The 19,191-nt window shown below is 47.0% G+C and overlaps 1 protein-coding gene across 2 annotated transcripts in view; it reads right to left on the reverse strand.

Annotated features, from left to right (window-relative positions):
- The window catches only part of UBE2G1 (ubiquitin conjugating enzyme E2 G1), a 102,047-nt gene extending 84,228 nt beyond the window's left edge, over positions 1–17,819 (reverse strand). The window contains exon 1 of one of the 2 annotated variants that reach the window (XM_008009911.3): positions 17,415–17,819. In XM_008009911.3, the coding sequence (XP_008008102.1) occupies positions 17,415–17,460 (46 nt within the window). In that variant the 5' untranslated portion in view covers positions 17,461–17,819. The remainder of the gene's footprint in view (positions 1–17,414) is intronic. The other variant, XM_073004600.1, reaches the window with a different exon arrangement.
- Positions 17,820–19,191: the final 1,372 nt, after the last annotated feature.

A 19,191-nucleotide genomic window follows, 5' to 3' on the forward strand; every position in this document is an offset into this window, starting at 1 on the left:
GCTGACAAGTCTGCCACTGCACTCCAGCCTGGGCAACAGAGCAAGACCCTGTCTCAAAACAAACAAACAAAAAAAGAACAGTGTCAGGGCAGTTAAAACAAGTATCACCTTGAACATTTCAAAATAAATAGTAAAGAATTCAGAGAATGTCTGGCTCTGAACAGTGTCATTCTCCAAATTAAACCAATTGTAAAAATATGCACCCAGCAACTTAGATGTAATTATTTAGATTGTAAGTTATCTATTTAAATCACTCTTAGATAATACAGCTACATCATTTTCCTGATAAGGATGTCTTTGCCATTCCTACAGAGAAAATGTTTGAATCCAGCTCATTTAAAAATAGTATGAGGCTGGGCGTGGTGGTTCATGTCTGTAATCCCAGCACTTTAGGAGGCCGGATCACCTGAGGTCAGCAGTTCGAGACCAGCATAGCCAACATGGCAAAACCCTATCTCTACTAAAAACACAAAAAGTAGCCAGGTGTGGTGGCGTGCACCTGTAATCCCAGCTACTCAGGAGGCTGAGACAAGAGAACCGCCTCTGCCCAGGAGACAGAGGTTGCAGTGAGCCTGGCCAACAGACCGAGATTATCTCATGGGGGTGGGGGAAAGAGTTAAAAATAAGAGAAACTGAATGCAGGGTATATAAGAACTCTCTGTACTATTCTCACAATTCTTCTGTATATCTGAAACTCTTCTAAAAAGGTTTATTTAAAAACAAAAAGCCTATCACAGTCGTATTGCTTCCCCAACAGCCATAGCATATGACGTAGATGCCGAAGAGGGTAGCAGGCAACACAATACCCTCATCTGTGCCACTGCTGCACCTGCAAGAGTTAAATATAAACCAAACTGGATAACAACAATTTTGTTGTTTCCATTAGGCAAATGCTAAGGGCAGAAGAAGAGCAAAGATGCCATCCTAGGGCGGAGATGCAGAAATAACCAGAGAAGACAGCGAAAATACAGTCTTTTCCTGGGGGAACGATCACACCATAAATGTTCACAGCAGTCTGAAAATAAGAAATTATTCCGAGCTTTGTCAGTGACAAGTGAAAAAAAAAAAGAATAAACAGAAGAAAGAAATTATCACAGCCTAAAGTACTAATGAGGATAATATAAACCTTATACACTGCTAAATACAAAAAAAAAATAGGGAAATACAATCCTCTGTTTACCTAGGGTGAAAGAATATAAAGGAAGACCTCAGAATAACACTCCTCTCTATATATAAACCTTAAATAAGTAATTTAGTTTTAGAATCCTAAAGCACAAAAGATGACAAACAGACTCAAAATACCAGATGCGGCCATTACCAATAGTTATTAGTTCCCCTTCTAAAAGTTACAAAGACTTCAGAATTTAACAGACAGTGTGCAGTGGTATAAAATGCAGTGGTCTTGGCTGGGTGCGGTGGCTCACGCCTGTAATCCCAGCACTTTGAAAGGGCGAGGCGGGTGAGGTGAGGAGTTAAAGACCAGCCTGGCCAACATGGCAAAAAAAAACTCCGTCTTTTAAATATATTTGAATCACCCTCAAAAACAGTGATAAAATCAAAGGATCATATGACCCCACAGGCTCCCCAGGACCTAAGTAGAAAAGGGATCATCGTATCAACATTAATTTTTATATTCATTCTCTGTGTAGATCTAACTTAAATATTGTTTTTCTAAGACAGGGTCTTGCTCTGTCAACCAGGCTAGAGGGCAGTGATGCGCTCACAGCTCATGGCAGCCTCCAACTCCTGGGCTCAAGCGATCCTCCTGCCTAGAATCCCCAAGTGCTGGGATTACAGGCGTGAGCCACTGCACCCAGCCTAAACTTTGTTAAAGGACAAGTTCGGAGATTAATGAAGTCTAGCTGTCTTGGTTCTGCTACTGCAAATAAGTGAAACTTAGTTTTCTCTTTTGGAAAATAGGGACAGTCAGCTGAGTAGGAAATTTAAGGCCACTACAGCAGAGGACCAGACAGGAACTTCAGAGACATGGGAGGAAAAGCCAAAAAGAAAACAATGTTAATTTTTTTAGTAATTTTAAAAATTATACAGTTAGAAAAGCTACAGTCATGATAGAGTTCATTAAAGAAAATACTTCGGGGGCGGGTGTGGTGGCTGTATTATAGATAATACAGCTGTATCATTTTCCTGATAATGATGTTTTTGCTATTCCTACTGAGAAAATGTTTGAATCCCACTCATTCAAAAATAGTATGAGGCCGGGCGCAGTGGCTCACGCCTGTAATCCCAGCACTTTGGGAGGCCGAGGCGGGCAGACTGCCTGAGCTCAGGAGTTCGAGACCAGCCTGGGAAACACGGTGAAACCCCATCTCTACTAAAATACAAAAATTAGCTAGGCGTGGTGGCGCGCACCTGTAGTCCCAGCTACCCAGGAGGTTGAGGCAGAATTGCTCGAACCTGGGAGGTGGAGGTTGCGATGAGCCAAGATCGTGCCACTGCACTCCAGCCTGGGTGACAGAGTGAGACTCCATCTCAAAAAAAAAAAAAAACTTTGACAGAAAAATAAGGACCTTGATGAGACACTGAAGGTGTTTCAACAAGTGTCACTTCCTAAAATTAAGTAAATGGAAAAAAAAAAAAATGTAAGATGGGGGAAGAATGCCTATAATATTGTGGTGAAGTATCTATATTGTATTATCAACTGATACAAACTAGTGTCAATCAACAAAACTCCATCTCAACATATATATATTAAATTTTATACCCCAACATTTTTTGTTTTTTTTTTTAGACGGAGTCTCGTTCTGTCACCAGGCTGGAGTGCAGTGGTGATCTTGGCTCACTACAACCTCCGACTCCCAGGTTCAAGTGATTCTCCTGCCTCAGCCTCCTGAGTAGCTGGGATTACAGGCATGTGCCACCACACCTGCCCAGCTAATTTTTGTATTTTTAGTACAGACACGGTTTCACCATGTTGGCCAGGATGGTCTCGATTTCCTGACCTCGCTATCCGTCCACTTCGGCCTCCCAAAGTGCTGGGATTACAGGCGTGAGCCACCGTGCCCAGCTCGATTTTTTTTTTTTTTTTTTTTTGAGACAGAGTCTCACTGTGTTGCCCAGGCTGGAGTGCAGCGGCACAATCTTGGCTCACTGCAACCTTCACCTGCTAGGGGTTCAAGAAGTTCTCCTGCCTCAGCCTCCAAGTAGCTGGGACTACAGGTGCGCGCCACCATATCCAGCTAATTTTTTGTATTTCTAGTAGAGACGGGGTTTCACCATGCTGGCCAGGCTGGTCTCGGAACTCCTGACCTCGTGATCCGCCCACCTCGGCCTCCCAAAGTGCTAGGATTACAGGTGTGAGCCACTGCGCCCGGCCTTTTTTGTGTATGTGTGAGTGAGACAGAGTCTCACTCAGTCAGTCACCCAGACTGGAGTGTAGTGGCGCGATCTCAGCTCACTGCAACCTCTACCTCCTGGGTTCAAGAGATTCTCCCGCCTGGCCTCCCAAAGTGCTGGGATTACCGGTGTGAGTCACCACACCTGGCCTACCCCAGCATTTTTAAGGTCTTCCACAAACTTCAACCTTTCCAGATACTTTCCCACTAGTTCAGTTTATCATATACTCCAACTATACAACTTCTTTCAGCATAAACTTTGTCTTGCTTGTTCTTTTCCATCAGCCTTAAATATTTTCCTCTTTCTGCGTGTCAAATTTGACAGATCTTTTAAAGGTCAAGCAGAAGTGTCATGAACTCCTCCTCAAAGCCCTCCATGAACCAGACTGGTAGAAGCCAGCTTTTCTTGACTTCTTCTATAATGACAACCCTAAAGCAGCTGTATTATGGAACTTTTATTTTTCTACAGAATACAAGTTCCTGAAATGCCCAAACAGCATCCCGACAGCACACAAAACAGGCATCAAACTTGCTGATTTAAGAGATGGCATTAGATCCGCATAAATGAGCTTCACTCCACAGATCAAAGAACCCTCTGAAATTTCATACCAAGTTATGTATGTGTGCTTTTCTCAGGAGGCCTTTTAACATCTTACCAGATTCTCAAAGGAAACGAAGAACTCCCAAAATATTAATTAAAAAAAAAAACAACACTCTGGAAAGGAAAGGGCTCGAGTTTTACCAGAAAATAAAACTTTCTGCTAGCCAACTCCATCAGCAGTTAAGAAGGTTAGACTGGAGAAATTACCAATTTCTTTATTTACTTCAAATATTTGGCTGGGGCAAAGATTTGACACAATGGTTCATGTGTCTAATCCCAGGACTTTGAGAGGCCAAGGTGGGAGGACTGCTTGAACCCAGGACTTCAAGACCAGCCTGGGCAACATAGCAAAACCCCATCTCTACAAAACAAAATTTTTTTTTTAATTGGCTGAGCATGGTGGTGCGTGCCTGTGGTCCCAGCTACTCAGGCAGATAAGGTGGGAGGATCACTTGGTTCTGGGAGATTGAGGCTGCAGTGGGCCATCATCACATCCTTGCACTCCAGCCTGGGTGACAGAGCAAGACTTTATCAAAAGGAAAAATTAGCCAGGTGTGGCGGTGCATGCGTATAGTCCCAGCTATAGGGATGGAGGTAGGGGGATTGCTTGAGCCAAGGAAGTGGAGGCTGCAGTGGGCCTTGATGGTGCCACTGCATTCTAGTCTGGACAACACAGTAAGACCCTGTCTCAAAACAAAACAAAGATTTGCTGTGATTTGCCTCACAAGCAGCTGGGACTACAGGCATGTGCAACCACGACCGGCTAATTTTTGTATTTTTAGTAGAAATGGGGTTTCACCATGCTGGCCATGGCTTGTCTCAAACTCCTGACCTCAGGTGATCCACCTGCCTCAGCCTCCCAAAGTGCTGGGATTACAGGCATGAATCACTATGCCAGGCCTGCCAGACTATTTTCTTAGAAATTCATTTACTGGCTGGGAGCAAGTGGCTCAAGCCTATAATCCTAGCACTTTGGGAGGCCAGGGGTGGGTGTTATCACCTGAGGTCATGAGTTTGAGACTAGCCGTGGCCAGCATGGTGAAACTCCATCTCTACTAAAAATAGAAAAATTAGCCAGTTGTGGTGGTGCACGCCTGTAGTCCCAGCTACTTCTGAGGCTGAGGCGGGAGAATCGCTTGAACCCAGGAGGGGGAGGTTGCAGTGGGCCGAGATCGCGCCACAGCACTCCAGCCTGGGCAACAAGAGTTAAAAAAAAAAAAAAAAAAAAAAAATTAATTTACTACTGGCTGCTCTGCCTATGGAGTAGTCATTCTTTTTTTTTTTTTTTTTTTCTGAGACGGAATTTCTTGTTCCCCAGGCTGGAGTGCAGTGGCATGGTGTTGGCTCACTGCAACCTCCGCCTCACGCGGGTGCAAGCGATTCTCCTGCCTCAGCCTCCTGAGTAGCTGGGATTACAGGCATGCACCACCATGCCCAGCTAATTTTGTATTTTTAGTAGAGAGGGGGTTTCTCCAAGTTGGTCAGGCTGGTCAGGCGAGAGCCACCGCACCCAGCAGAGTAGCCATTCTTTATTCCTTTACTTTCTTAATAAACTTGTTTCACTTAAATAAAATAAAAAAGGCTGGGCATGATGGCTCATGCCTGTAATCCCAGCACTTTGGGAGGCTGAGGCAGGTGGATCACCTGAGGTCAGGAGTTCAAGACCAGCCTGACCAACATGGAGAAACCCCGTCTCTACTAAAAATACAAAATTAGCCAGGCGTGGTGGCACACATCTATAACCCCAGCTACTCGCTTGAACCCAGGAGGTGGAGGTTGCAGTGAGCCGAGGTCATGCCACTGCACTCCAGCATGGACAAAAAGAGCGAAACTCTGTCTCGAGAAAAAAAAAAAGGATATAACCTAATGCTATTAAGAGAACTGAAATGTTGATTCTGCTGTATACAAACATAGTCTTTTTCCTATGAAGCCTTACCTCATCTCTCTGTACTCCCCCCATAATTAAACACTTCTCCTTCAATGCCACTTTCTGTTCCTTGTACATATACATATATGTACTGCATTAAAACTTTGCGGCCAGGCGCAGCGGCTCACGCCTGTAATCTCAGCACTTTGGAAGGCCGAGGTGGGCAGATGGCCTGAGGTCAGGAGTTCAAGACCAGCCTGAACAACATGGTTAAACCCCTTCTCTACTAAAAAATACAAAAAATTAGCTGTGCATGGTGGCACACGCCTGTAATCCCAGCTACTCAGGAGGCTGAGGCGGCAGAATCGCTTGAACCCAGGAGGTGAAGGTTGCAGTGAGCCGAGATGGCGCCACTGCACTTCAGCCTGGGCAACAACAGCGAAAACTCTGTCTCAAAAAACAGTTAAATAAATAAATAAATAAAAATAAAAATCTTTTCTTACATAGTGCTACTCAGTGTAGCACCTCACGGTCGGGATATCACATCAATTACCTTTGTGTTCCCATAGCATCTCAATACAATGGCATATAAGGGCTCAATAAATAAACTTTTATGCTGATGCTTTATTCCATTTTGCAAGCAACCACACAAGTTTAAATGAAGACTGCTATTTAAAATTAAGATGGTGGCTGTGCGTGGCAGCTCACGCCTGTAATCCCAGCACTTTGGGAGGCCAAGCCAAGAGGATCGCTTGAGCCCGGGAGTTCAAGAGCAGCCTGAGCAACACAGCAAGACTTTGATCTCAAAAATAAATTAAGTAATAAATAATAAAAAAAATTAAGATAGAATTTCTGTCTTAAACTACAGGTTTCTCTACTTCAACTTCCTGTTCCTTGAACATGTTAATAGAGCAACCATGTAGTTGTGTTTGTAACTACAAATATTAAGTTCTTTATTTGAAAAAGGATGGATAATAATGCATGGTTACAGGTGACTTTTTAAAAAAACTTTTTATTCTGAAATACAGTCCCATAGGACAAGGGGGAAATGTACAGAAAGGTTTCCTGTAACCTTACCCTGTTTCTCCCAAATGTTAACATCCTGTATAAGTCTAGCACAATATCAAACCCAAGAAATTGACAGTGGTACAATCCATATACTTTATAGTCCCCCCACCAGTCTGAAAATATTAAATGGAAAATAACAGAAATAAACAATTCTTAAGTTTTAAATTTTGTGTTGTTCTGAGTAGCATGATGAAATCTCACACTGTCCCTCCTGCCTATGACTTAGCAGTGCTTGGGTTCAAGTAACCCTTGTTTTACTTAATAATGGCCCCAAAGTGCAAGAGTAGTGATGCTGGCATATTGTTATCATTGCTCTGTTTTATTATCGTTGTTGTTAATCTCACCATGACTAACATAAATTAAACCCCATCACAGGTATGCGATCACAGTATACCTGTCAGAGGAAAAAGCACAAGGTTCAGGCCTATCTGTAGTTTCAGGCATCCACTGGAGGTCTTGGGAAGTATCCCATGCAGATAACGGAGGACTGTTGTATTCAGATGTCATCACTGTGTGTGTGTGTGTGTGTGTGTATGTGTGTGTGTGTGTGTGTGTAGCTCTATGCAGTTTTATCACATTTGCAGATGTGTGTAATCACTATCAAGATACAAAACTCTTCATCACTACAAAGATCCCTCATGTTGCTGTATACCACATATCTCTCATGTCCCTAAATCCCTGAACACTATTATCCATCACTGTAATTTTGTCATTTCAAGAATTTTATACAAAGGTGCCAAGACCACTCAATAGAGAAGGACAATCTAGTCTCTTAACAAATGGTGGTGGGAAAAGTTGTGGATATCCACAAGCAAAATAGTGAAGTTGGACGTTTATCTTGCACTTTATATTAAAATTAACTTGGCCAGGTGCGGTGGCTCACACCTGTAATCGCAGCACTTTGGGAGGCCGAGGTGGGCAGATCACAAGGTCAGGAGTTCGAGGCCATCCTGGCCAACATGGTGAAACTCTGTCTCTACTAAAAATACAAAAATTATCTGGGCGTGGTGGCACGTGCCTGTAGTCCCAGCTACTCAGGAGGCTGAGGCAGAACTGCTTGAACCTGGGAGGCGGAGGCTGCAGTGAGCCAAGATCATGCCACTGCACTCCAGCCTGGGCAAAGAGCGAGACTCTGCCTCAAAAAAAAAAAAAAAGACCTAAATATAAAACCTAAAACTGTAACTCCCAGAAGAAAACGTAAGAGAAGAGCTTCGTAACACTGCACTTAGCAGTGATTTCTTGGATATAACACCAAAAGCACAGGCAACAATAGCAAATAGACAAACTAGACTACACCAAACTTAAAACGGTCGTGCATCACGGGATACGATCGACAGAGTGAAAAGGCAACCTACCGAATGGGAGTTCATATTTGCAGATCATGTATCTATTGGGGTTAATAGCTAAAATAATACCCAAAAAGAAATACCCAAAAAGAACCCCTACCACTCTGCAAAGAAAAAGCCAAATAACCTGACTGTTTAAATGGCAAGACTTTAAATAGACGTTTCTCCAAAAATGACAAACAAATGGCCAAAAGCATGTAAAAAGACGCACAACTTTGTAACCATTGGAGGAATGCAAATCAAAACCACAATGAGGGCCAGGTGTGGTGGCTCACACCTGTAATCCCAGCACTCTGGGAGGCAGAGGCAGGCAGATGGCCTCAACTCGAGTTCGAAACCAGCCTGGATAACATGGTTGAAATTCCATCTCTACAAAACAAAATACAAAAATTAGCCTGGTGTGGTGGCATGTGCCTATAGTCCCAGCTACTCAGGAGTCTGAAGTGGGAGGACTGCTGGAGCCCAGGAGTTCGAGGCTGCAGTGAGCTGAGATCGCAGCACTGCACTCCAGCCTGGGCAACAGAATAAGACCCTGTTTCACGAAAACCAAAAAACAAAACAAAAACCACACAATGAGATTTCATCTTACACCTATTTGGATGACTTTTATCAAAAAAAAAAATAAGTGTTGGCAAAGATGTGGAAAAATTGGAACCTTACTTTTACCTACTGATGGGATTGTAAAATGGTGCAAGGCCTATGAAAAAGTTTGGAAATTCCTCAAAAAATTAAAGATAGAACTACCCAAAGTAGGTTCATCATTTGTAACATTCTGCTGTGTGATGTTGACAATGAGGGAAGCTATGCTTGAGTGGGGGCAGGAAGTATTTGGAAAATCTCTGTACCTTCTACTCAGTCTCACTGAGAACCTGAAGCTGTTCTAAAGAATAGTCTAGGCCAGGCGCGGTGGCTCACACCTGTAATCCCAGCACTTTGGGAGGCCGAGGCAGGTGGATCACGAGGTCAAGAGATCGAGACCATCCTGGCCAACATGGTGAAACCCCAACTCTACTAAAAATACAAAAAAAAAAAAAAAGAAAAAGAAAAAAAATTAGCTGGGTGTGGTGGTGCGCGCCTGTAGTCCCACCTACTCGGGAGGCTGAGGCAGGAGAATCGCTTGAACCCGAAAGGCAGAGGTTGCAGTGAGCCAAATCCACCACTGCACTCCAGCCTGATGACCGAGTAAAACCCCATCTCAGAAAAAAAAAAAAAAAAAAAAGAATAGTCTATACGCTGGGCACCATGGCTCACGCCTGTAATCCAAGCACTTTAGGAGGCTGAGGCAGGTGGATCACCTGAGGTCAGGGGTTCGAGACCAGCTGGGCCAACATGGTGAAACGCCTTTCTACTAAAAATACAAAAATTAGATGGGCGTGGTGGCAGGTGCCTGTAATCCCAGCTACTTGAGAGGCTGAGGCAGGAGAATCACTGGAACCCAGGAGACAGAGGCTGCAGTGAGCCAAGGCCCCGCCACTGTACTCCAGCCTGGGCAACAAGAGCAGAACTCCATCTCAAAAAAAAACAAAAAAAATAGGCTGGATGCGGTGGCCTACGCCTGTGATCCCAGCACTTTGGGAGGCTGAGGCGGGTGGATCACCTGAGGTCAGGAGTTCAAGCCAGCCTGACCAACATGGAGAAACCCTGTCTGTACTAAAAATACAAAATTAGCCAGGTGTGGTGGCCCATGCCTGTAACCCCAGCTACTCGGGAGGCTGCAGTGGGAGAATCGCTTGAACCCGGGAGGCAAGAGGTTGCGGTGAGCCATGATTGCGCCACTGCACTTCAGCCTGGGCAACAAGAGCAAAACTCCATATCAAAAAAAAAAAAGAAAAGAGGAAAAAGAACTCTGCCTAGCATTACTCTGTCTTAACATAGAAACCCTAGAAAATATATACCTTACATAAGAATATGATAATGTAATTAAAATGCATGTACATTCAAAAGCAAAGGAAAACAGTGTCTCCTGACATAAAGAACGTTTCTTAAAAATTCCAATTTGATAAACTTACTTAAAAGCAATCTTGCTTTACAAGATTAAAGCAAACAACAAACAGCTGCCAGGTAAAAATTTAAATTCTTTGTTTATATTTTTAACATATCCCTAGCCAACAGAAGAGTAGATAAGAAAAGCTAAAGGAAAAAAAGCAAAGATACAGCAGTAGCAGTATTTCTAAGTCACTGGACATGGGTATAAAGGTTAAATAAAAGGTAAAATAAAATATTTCCCCTTATAAAAATTAACTTGTTGCAAGTCTAGAACATAACTTCATAAAAAGAGGTATACATCTCTACAGCAACAGCAATACATTAGAGTATTTATTCCAGAAGTTTCTCTGAGGGCCAGAATCTATCAATGGAACAGCACTGATAAAAACTTCTGATTAGACCGGGCGCGGTGGCTCACGCCTGTAATCCCAACACTTTGGGAGGCTGAGGAGGGCAGAGGAGATTGAGACCATCCTGGCCAACATGGTCTCTACTAAAAACACAAAAATAATCCAGGCGTGGTGGCGTGCGCCTGTAGTCCCAGCTACTCAGAAGGCTGAGGCAGTAGAATCACTTGAACCCAGGAGGCAGAGGCTGCAGTGAGCCAAGATCTCGCCACTACACTCCAGCCTGGGCGACAGAACGAGACTCCATCTCAAAAAAAAACTGATTAACTCAAATTAGCCCAATACTGTCTTGCACTAAGGGGAAAAAGTTTAGAATGTTCTATTGTAACATTTAAATATCTTATTTCCTGGAACTACATTTTATTCTTTATCATTTATCTGTTTATAATAATCATGTTCATTACCAGAATTCGGAGAATGTTTGCTTTTTGTGATTTGTACTTTTCTGTACCTGAAATGCTGTTAACCATATAAACCTACACTGTGTTTACCTTGCCAGAGTGTTTCCATAAGCCCACACTTCCTTCTCTGAAAAGTTATTTCCTACAAACCAATGAAAGGTAACATTAGACGTACCCTTAGAAGTCATCTAAATTCTAACAAAAATTTAAATCTAAAAAAATTTCAATAATTAAGAAATGCCAAATTGTTTATCCTAAATCAAACTGATCTCATTAAAAGAGTGCTTAATTAATACTTTACTTGCTTAAAGCAAAGGAATGCCCACACTACAGTTTACCATAATTTGGCATACCCTCCCACCAACAAAAAAATTGTACTGAAGTACCCAAAGCCGAAAGAGGCAAGGATTGAAACTCATCTTGACAGTGCAATCAGACATTCTTCACCTGAGAAAAGGAAGTCAAAAGGCAACAACAGGGGACAGGGCGTGGTGGCTCAGGCCTGTAATTCCAGCACTTTGGGAGGCTGAGGTGGGCGGATCACAAGGTCAGGAGATAGAGACTATCCTGGCTAACACAGTGAAACCCCGTCTCTACTAAAAATGCAAAAACTTAGCCGGGGACGGTGGTGGGCGCCTGTAGTCCCAGCTACTGGGGAGGCTGAGGCAGGACAATGGCGTGAACCCGGGAGGCGGAGCTTGCAGTGAGCCGAAATTGCGTCACTGAACTCCAGTCTGGGAGACACAGGGAGACTCCCTCTCAAAAAAAAAGAAAAAAAAAGGCAACAATGATAGTCACTGGATTATCAGATTTTACACCCTGGATCTACTCTATTAAATAATGATCAGTGCACCTAATTTGACAACTATATGTGAAAGTATCACAAAATATAATGTGTATTAACAAACTATATAATAAAACTGGCCCGGCACAGTGGCTCACGCCTGTAATCCCAGCACTTTGGGAGGTTGAGACGGGTAGATCACCTGAGATTGGGAGTTCGAAACCAGCCTCACCAACATCGAAAAACCCCGTCTCTACTAAAAATACAAAACTGACCGGGCGTGGTGGCACAAGCCTGTAATCCCAGCTAATCAGGAGGCTGAGGAAGGAGAATCGCTTGAACCTGGCGAGGCAGCGGTTGTGGTGAGCCTAGTTCATGCCATTGCACGCCAGCCTGGGCAACAAGAGTGAAGCTCCGTCTCAAAAAAAATACACATATGCAATAGAGGGGCCGGGCGCAGTGTCTCACACCTGTAATCCCACCACTTTGTAAGGCCAAGGTGGGCAGATCACCTGAGGTCAGGAGTTCAAGATCCACCTGGCCACCATGGTGAAACCCTGTCTCTACTAAAAATACAAAAATTAGCCAGGCATGGTGGTGGACACCTGTAAGCCCAGCTACTACGGAGGCTGAGGCAAGATAATCCCTTGAATCCAAGAGGCAGAGATTGCAGTGAGCTGAGATTATACCACTGCACTCCAGCCTGGGTGACAGAGTGAGACTCCATCTCAAAAAAAAATAAAAATAAAATAAATATATGAAGTACTCAGCACAGTGCCTGGTACATGTTAGTCCTCAGTAACGTTGGCCTATATAAACATGCATACAAGAACTTCCCTGAAAAGACACATTTGCCAGCCAGGCGTGATGGCACATGCCTGTAATTCCAGCACTTTCATGGGCCGAGGCAGGTGGATCACCTGAGATCAGGAGTTCAAGACCAGCCTGGCCAACATGGTGAAACCCCATCTCTACTAAAAATACAAAAAATTAGCTGGGCATCGTGGCACGCACCTGTAATCCCAGCTACTTGGGAGGCTGAGGCACAAGAATCGCTTGAACCCAGGAAGCGGAGGTTGCAATTAGCCGAGATCATGCCACTGCACTCTAGCCTGGGCAACAGAGCAAGACTGTCTCAAAAAAAAAAAAAAAACAAAACATTTGTCAGTGATGTGTTGCTTCCATGAAAAGAACTTATGGTCAGGGTGAAAAGACTATGCTTTTTTGTACTCTTTGCATTTTTAACCAATGCTTATAATACCTTTTCAAAAGATAAAATGTTTTAAAAGTATCTCTTGTGCTGAGGGATTTCTTAAGTGTTTAACATAAGGCACTGCAAAACTTGAATTGCCATGGCTGAATTTGCAAAGGAATAAGTCATAGTCTAATAATATCCATAGAGAAATACACAACCTATCTGATTTCATGAATACGTTAGGTGTCTTTATTTGCTTAACAATTAGCCATAATGGTCTTTTCTGAAACATTTTAACTCAGTAATCTTCAACCTGGGATGATTTTGTCCCTCAGGAGACATTTGGCAATAGAGACATCTATGGTTGTCACAACTAAGGGAGGATGCTACTGGCATCTAGTGGGTGAAGGCCACGTATGCTGCTCAACATTCTGTAACGCACAGAACAGGCCCCACAACGAGACTCAACCCAAAATGTCAGTGGCGCCAAGACTGAGGAACTCCACAACCCAAGGAACCATTGTGTTCAATTCTCAAAGTAACCAGGTTCTTCATTAAGTTATCAACAAAACATACCCCATATATTCTCCCAAGTAATTAATTTAAATCCTTAAGGATTGACAGACTAGAGGTTCAATAAATGTAGCCACTCATACAAAAATTAGCCTGGCGTGGTAGTACACACCTGTAATCTCAGTTACTGGGGGCGGGTGTGGGTGGGGAGGAACAGGGGATGGCGCAGGACAATCGCTTGAACCTGGGAGGTGGAGGTTGCAGTGAACTGAGATTATGTCACTGCACTCCAACCTCCATGAAAGGTGGTGGTGGCTCACACTTGTAATCCCAGCACTTTGGGAGGCCGAGGTGGGTGAATCACCTGAAGTCAGGAGTTCGAGACCAGCCTGGCCAACATGGTGAAACCCCATCTCTACTAAAAATACAAAACTTGGCCAGGCACAGTGGCAGGTGCCTGTAATCCCAGCAACTCGGAGGCTGAGGCAGGAGAAACACTTGAACTTGGAGGCAGAAGTTGTCCTGAGCCAAGATCTTGCCACTGCACTCCAGTTTGGGGAACAAAGTAAAAACTCTGTCTCAAAAATAAAATAAAACAGGCTTTTATTTCACACTCTGTGTAGTTATCAAATCTTTCCAATAAATTTTATATGTTTACATTTCAATTAAAATTCATTTGCCTTGCCCTACTACTTTGTACATTTTGAGCATGTTAATTCACATGCTTCAAATTTTTCAAAACATATTAAAAACAATCCCATTGTTTCTCATCAAGGCAGGAAAACTTAAATCTGCAGCTAAGTAACTTTACAATGAGGCCTGAAAAAATACAAATTAAATTGCTCTCTCCTCTATCTTAAAGTGTATTTTAGTATGCCCCATCAGAAAGACAATCATTAATAAAGAGTTTTGGGACGTTTTATTAATATTTGCATATACATTGTCAAAAAAAAAAAAAAAAGAGGGCAGAACGGAACCAAGTGACCATCAAAATCTAGAGCTGGTTCAAAAACGGATAGGAAATCGTTTTGACACATTGCTGCTGCTGACACTGTTATGTCTTATTTTACTTTATTAGTAATGCATAACTTCTTTTACACCTTTTAAATGTTTATGTTTTCCATTATGTAAGAATTCAATGTTTTAATACCTAGTACCTCAAGTTGTTTAACAATTCACCACATAGGCCGGGCGCGGTGGCTCAAGCCTGTAATCCCAGCACTTTGGGAGGCCGAGACGGGCGGATCACGAGGTCAGGAGATCGAGACCATCCTGGCTAACACGGTGAAACCCCGTCTCTACTAAAAAAAAAAATACAAAAAACTAGCCGGGCGAGGTGGCGGGCGCCTGTAGTCCCAGCTACTCCGGAGGCTGAGGCAGGAGAATGGCGTAAACCCGGGAGGCGGAGCTTGCAGTGAGCTGAGATCCGGCCACTGCAGTCCAGCCCGGGCTACAGAGCAAGACTCCGTCTCAAAAAAAAAAAAAACAATTCACCACATAAAACTTATTCTGATTAAAGAATTGGGGAAATCTTAAATCCCTCCTCCAAACAAAAAAGTATACAGAAAAGGTGTTTATAAATGTCAAGATGCAGACGGGCGCGGTGCTCACGCCGGTAATCCCAACACTTTGGGAGGCCCAGGCGGGCGATCCCCAGGTCAGGAGTTGGAGATCAGCCTGGCCAGCATGGTAAAAACCCGCCTCTACCAAAAATACAAAAAATTAGCCGGGCGTGGTGGTGTGCGCCTGTAATCCCAGCTACTCGGGAGGCTGAGGCAGGAGAATCACTTGAACCCAGGAGGCGGAGGTTGCAGTGAGCCGAGATGACGCAACTGCACTCCAGCCTAGGCGATAGAGTGAGACTCTGCCTCAAAATAAAAAAAAAGATGCAATAAAGTTTTTTTTTTTTTTGAGACAGAGTCTCGCTCTGTCGCCCAGGCTGGAGTGCATTGGAGCGATCTCGGCTCACTGCAAACTCCACCTCCGGGGTTCACGCCATTCTCCTGCCTCAGCCTCCCCAGTAGCTGGGACTACAGGCGCCCGCCACCACGCCAGGCTAATTTTTTGTATTTTTAGTAGAGACGGGGTTTCACTATGTTAGCCAGGATGATCTCAATCTCCTGACCTAGTGATCCGCCCGCCTCGGCCTCCCAAAGTGCTGTGATTACAGGCATGAGCCATCGCGCCCGGCCCTTCTTTTTTTTTTTGAAGAGTCTCGCTCTGTTGCCCAGGCTGGAATGCAGTGGGGCGATCTCAACTCACTGCAGCGATGCCTCCCGGGTTCAAGCAATTCTCCTGTCTCAGCCTCCCGAGCAGCTGGGATTACAGGCGCCCTCCACCACGCCCGAATAATTTTTTGTATTTTTAGTAGTGACGGGTGTTTCGCCACATTGGCCAGGCTGGCCTTGAACTCCTGTCTTCAGGTGATCTGCCAGCCTCAGCTTCCCGAAGTGCTGGGATTACAAGCGTGAGCCACCGCGCCCGGCCTCAGTGCTTTTCCAGTACATAATTTTGATGAGTATCCAGTAGTATCATTAGAACTTCTCCATTCACTGGAAGCGAACTCCCCCGAGCACCTAGAACTTTAATACTTGTCCAAACCTGCTTGCTCATGGTCTAATAATAAACCCAATTATACTATCTGTAAGAACCCCTGACAACCTTTTCCTTAAGAAGCTATAAAGGTGATTTAACGAACACCTCAAACTCTTAGTAAATGTATTTCAAAGGCAGATTTCATCACTCCAGTCTTTGGCTTCTGCTGAGGGCTGGAGGCTACTGGTTGTAGAGTGGGTAGGGGGAAGATCGCTTGAACTGAGAATGACACACGCCGGGCGTTGTACAGCAGGGGTAACTGCTGGTTCATTTCTCTTTAAATCTGGCAGCACGTGGGGCTGCATTGTGAAGCCACCAACCCGCCTCCCCCCTTCCACTCCGCACACGGACGTCTCCAGTGCGCATGCTCTGCGCACACAGTCCTAGCAGAGTAGGAGCCAACCCCCTAAAAAGTCAACCTGGAAGCCGCAAACGGCCGGAGGCCGGGACAATGGGGGAGGGGGGCCGCAGGCTCCTCGGAGAGGCCGACCCGGCCGCCGCCCCGGGCCAGAGTCTGCGGGCGCAGCTCCGGGGTTTGCGGGCCTGCGCAGGAGCCGGAATCGCGGCGAGCACAAAGCCCGGAGCCGGCCAGCGAGCGGCTCTCCCCGCGGCCCGCTCCTACCCTCCCCCAGCCGGGCGGCGCAGCCGGAGCCCGTGCCAGGCGGAGGCAGGCGAGGCGGCGTTCCGCACCCCGCCAGGGTCTCCGGCACCCGCGCGCCCGCATGGAGGCCGCCGAGGCCGGCGCTTTTGTTGTCGGCCCCAACTCCGCGGACCCAGCGCCGCCCGGGGAGAAGTTTTGTGCGCCTCACCTATCCCGCCAGGGCAGGTCCCTTCCGCCCGCCCTCGTCCCCCGCGGCTCAGACACCGAGCCTGGGACTCGCAGCCACGCTGGGCCCGGACGCTCCAGCCGGCCCCGAAGGTCCGGCGACCCCGGCAGCACCTGAGCCCGGGACCCGCCCCTCCAGGCTGGCGGCCCCGGCCTGGGGATCCGCACACAGCCCCTCCCCCGCAACGTCCTACAGAACGGTGGGGGAGGGGGGCCGCCTCCTCCCCGATCCCCCGGGCGCCAGGCCCGGTCCCCGGGCCGGAGCTGGGTCGCGTCCCCGCCCCCAATGCCCTCCAAGAGCCAGGAGAGAACGGCTGGGCCCGGCCGGGACCGGAGCCTCGAGGTGCCCACCCTCGCAGGCCCGGACCCCTTCGGCCGTGCGGCCGCTGGCCCGGGAGGAGGAGAAGAGGGACCGAGCAGCGGCTGTCTGCGATCGCGGCCGAGCCCGGCGCCCCGCCGCCCGCCTGCTCACCTGCCAGCTGTCTTCGCAGTAGCAGTGCCGACTGCAGCTCCGTCATCCTCCCCGCCGAGGGCCCGGGCTGGCGCCGGGGCTTCCGAAGGGCTGGGGACAGGCTCTGGGGGCGGCTGGAGCGGGGTGTGCCGAGGAACCCGGGCCCCGCGACCGGAGCGCCGGAGCCGAGGGAGGCCGGGCTGAGGCGGCGGGAGCGGCGCCTCGCTGCCGGTGCGAGTCCGCTCGCTTCAGCTCTTTTCACAGCGACTCACGCCCGGAAGGGGAGGGTGCCCGAGCTGCCGCGGCGCGCACTGGGACTTCGCTCGCCCGCTTCCCTCCTTCAACCCGCCCGTCGGCCCCACCGGTGCCTTCCCCCGCCACAGCCTCACTGCGCGCAGGGCCGCTGGGCGCAGGCGCGCTGAGACAGCCGACTTGGGAAGCCTCCCGCCCGCTAGCCCGACCCCTCGGCCTCCCGCCCCGCCCCCGGCGGCGGAACCCCGCCCCCTGAGCGCAGTTGTCCCTGTCGCCGCCATTTTGGGAAGGTCGACGCCCGGCTGCCAGCCCAGGTCTCCGCTGGTAGACGCCCCGCGGACGCCATGACAAAGAGGTCGCGGAGGGTCAAATACAGCATCTGGATTGAAGCAGTGGATATGGGAGCGAAGGGGCCAAAAGAAGTGTTAGATGTCTTGTCGTTGGCGAGCGCCCAAAAGCCATCTAACACTGCCACATGGTGTGCGAATTAGGAATTGTTAGAAAGCCGAAGTTAGTACTGGTGTGCCCCATTTTAACCAAACACCAAAATAGCGGCAATATATGCTGATAATTCTCTTTATATAAAGAGTGCACAAAAAGATTTTTTTTTTTTTATACCAAATCTCGCTTTGTCGCCCAGGCTGCAGTACAGTGGCGCGATCTCGGCTCACTGCAACCTCCGCCTCCCGGGTTCAAGTGATTCTTCTGCCTCCGCCTCCTGAGTAGCTGGAATTAGAGGCGCCCGCCACCACGCCCGGCAAATTTTTCGTATTTTTAGTAGAGACGGGGTTTCACCCTATTGGCCAGGCTGGGCTCAAACTCCTGGCCTCAAGTGATCCACCCGCCTCAGCCTCCCAAAAGTGCTGGGATTATAGGCATAAGCCACCGCGACCGGCCCTATTATTATTGAGCCCCTGCAACCGGCCGTGTTATTATTATTATTTATGGACAGCAATTCTCTCTGTCGCCCAGGCTGGAATGCAGTGATCATAGCTCTCTGCAGCTTGGAACTCCTGGGCTTAAGGGATCCTCCCATCTGAGTCTCCTTAGCATCTGGGATTACAGGTACACACCACCATGCCCTGCTATTTTTTTATTTCCTTTATAGAGATGGGGGGTTTCGGCGGGGCGGGGTGGCTCACACCTGTAATCCCAGCACTTTGAGAGTCCGAGGCGGGTAGATCACCTGAGGTCACGAGTTCGAGATCAGCCTGGCCAACATGGTGAAACCCCGTCTCTACTAAAAATACAAAAATTAGCCCAGCCTGGTGGCAGGCGCCTATACTCCCAGCTACCTGGGAGGCTGAGACAGGAGAATTGCTTGAACCCGGAGACAGAGGTTGCAGTGAGCCGAGATGGTGCCACTGCACTCCAGCCTGGCTGACAGAGAGAGACTCCATCTCAAAAAAAAAAAAAAAAAAAAGAGAGAGAGAGAGAGACAGGGGTCTCTCTGTGTTGCCCAGGCTAGTCTCAAACTCCTGGGCTCAAGCAGTCCTTCCAACTCAGCCTCCCAAAGTGTTAGGATTACAGATGTGAACCACTGCCT

Source organism: Chlorocebus sabaeus, chromosome 16, assembly GCF_047675955.1.
Source record: "Chlorocebus sabaeus isolate Y175 chromosome 16, mChlSab1.0.hap1, whole genome shotgun sequence".
Taxonomy (NCBI): domain Eukaryota; kingdom Metazoa; phylum Chordata; class Mammalia; order Primates; family Cercopithecidae; genus Chlorocebus; species Chlorocebus sabaeus.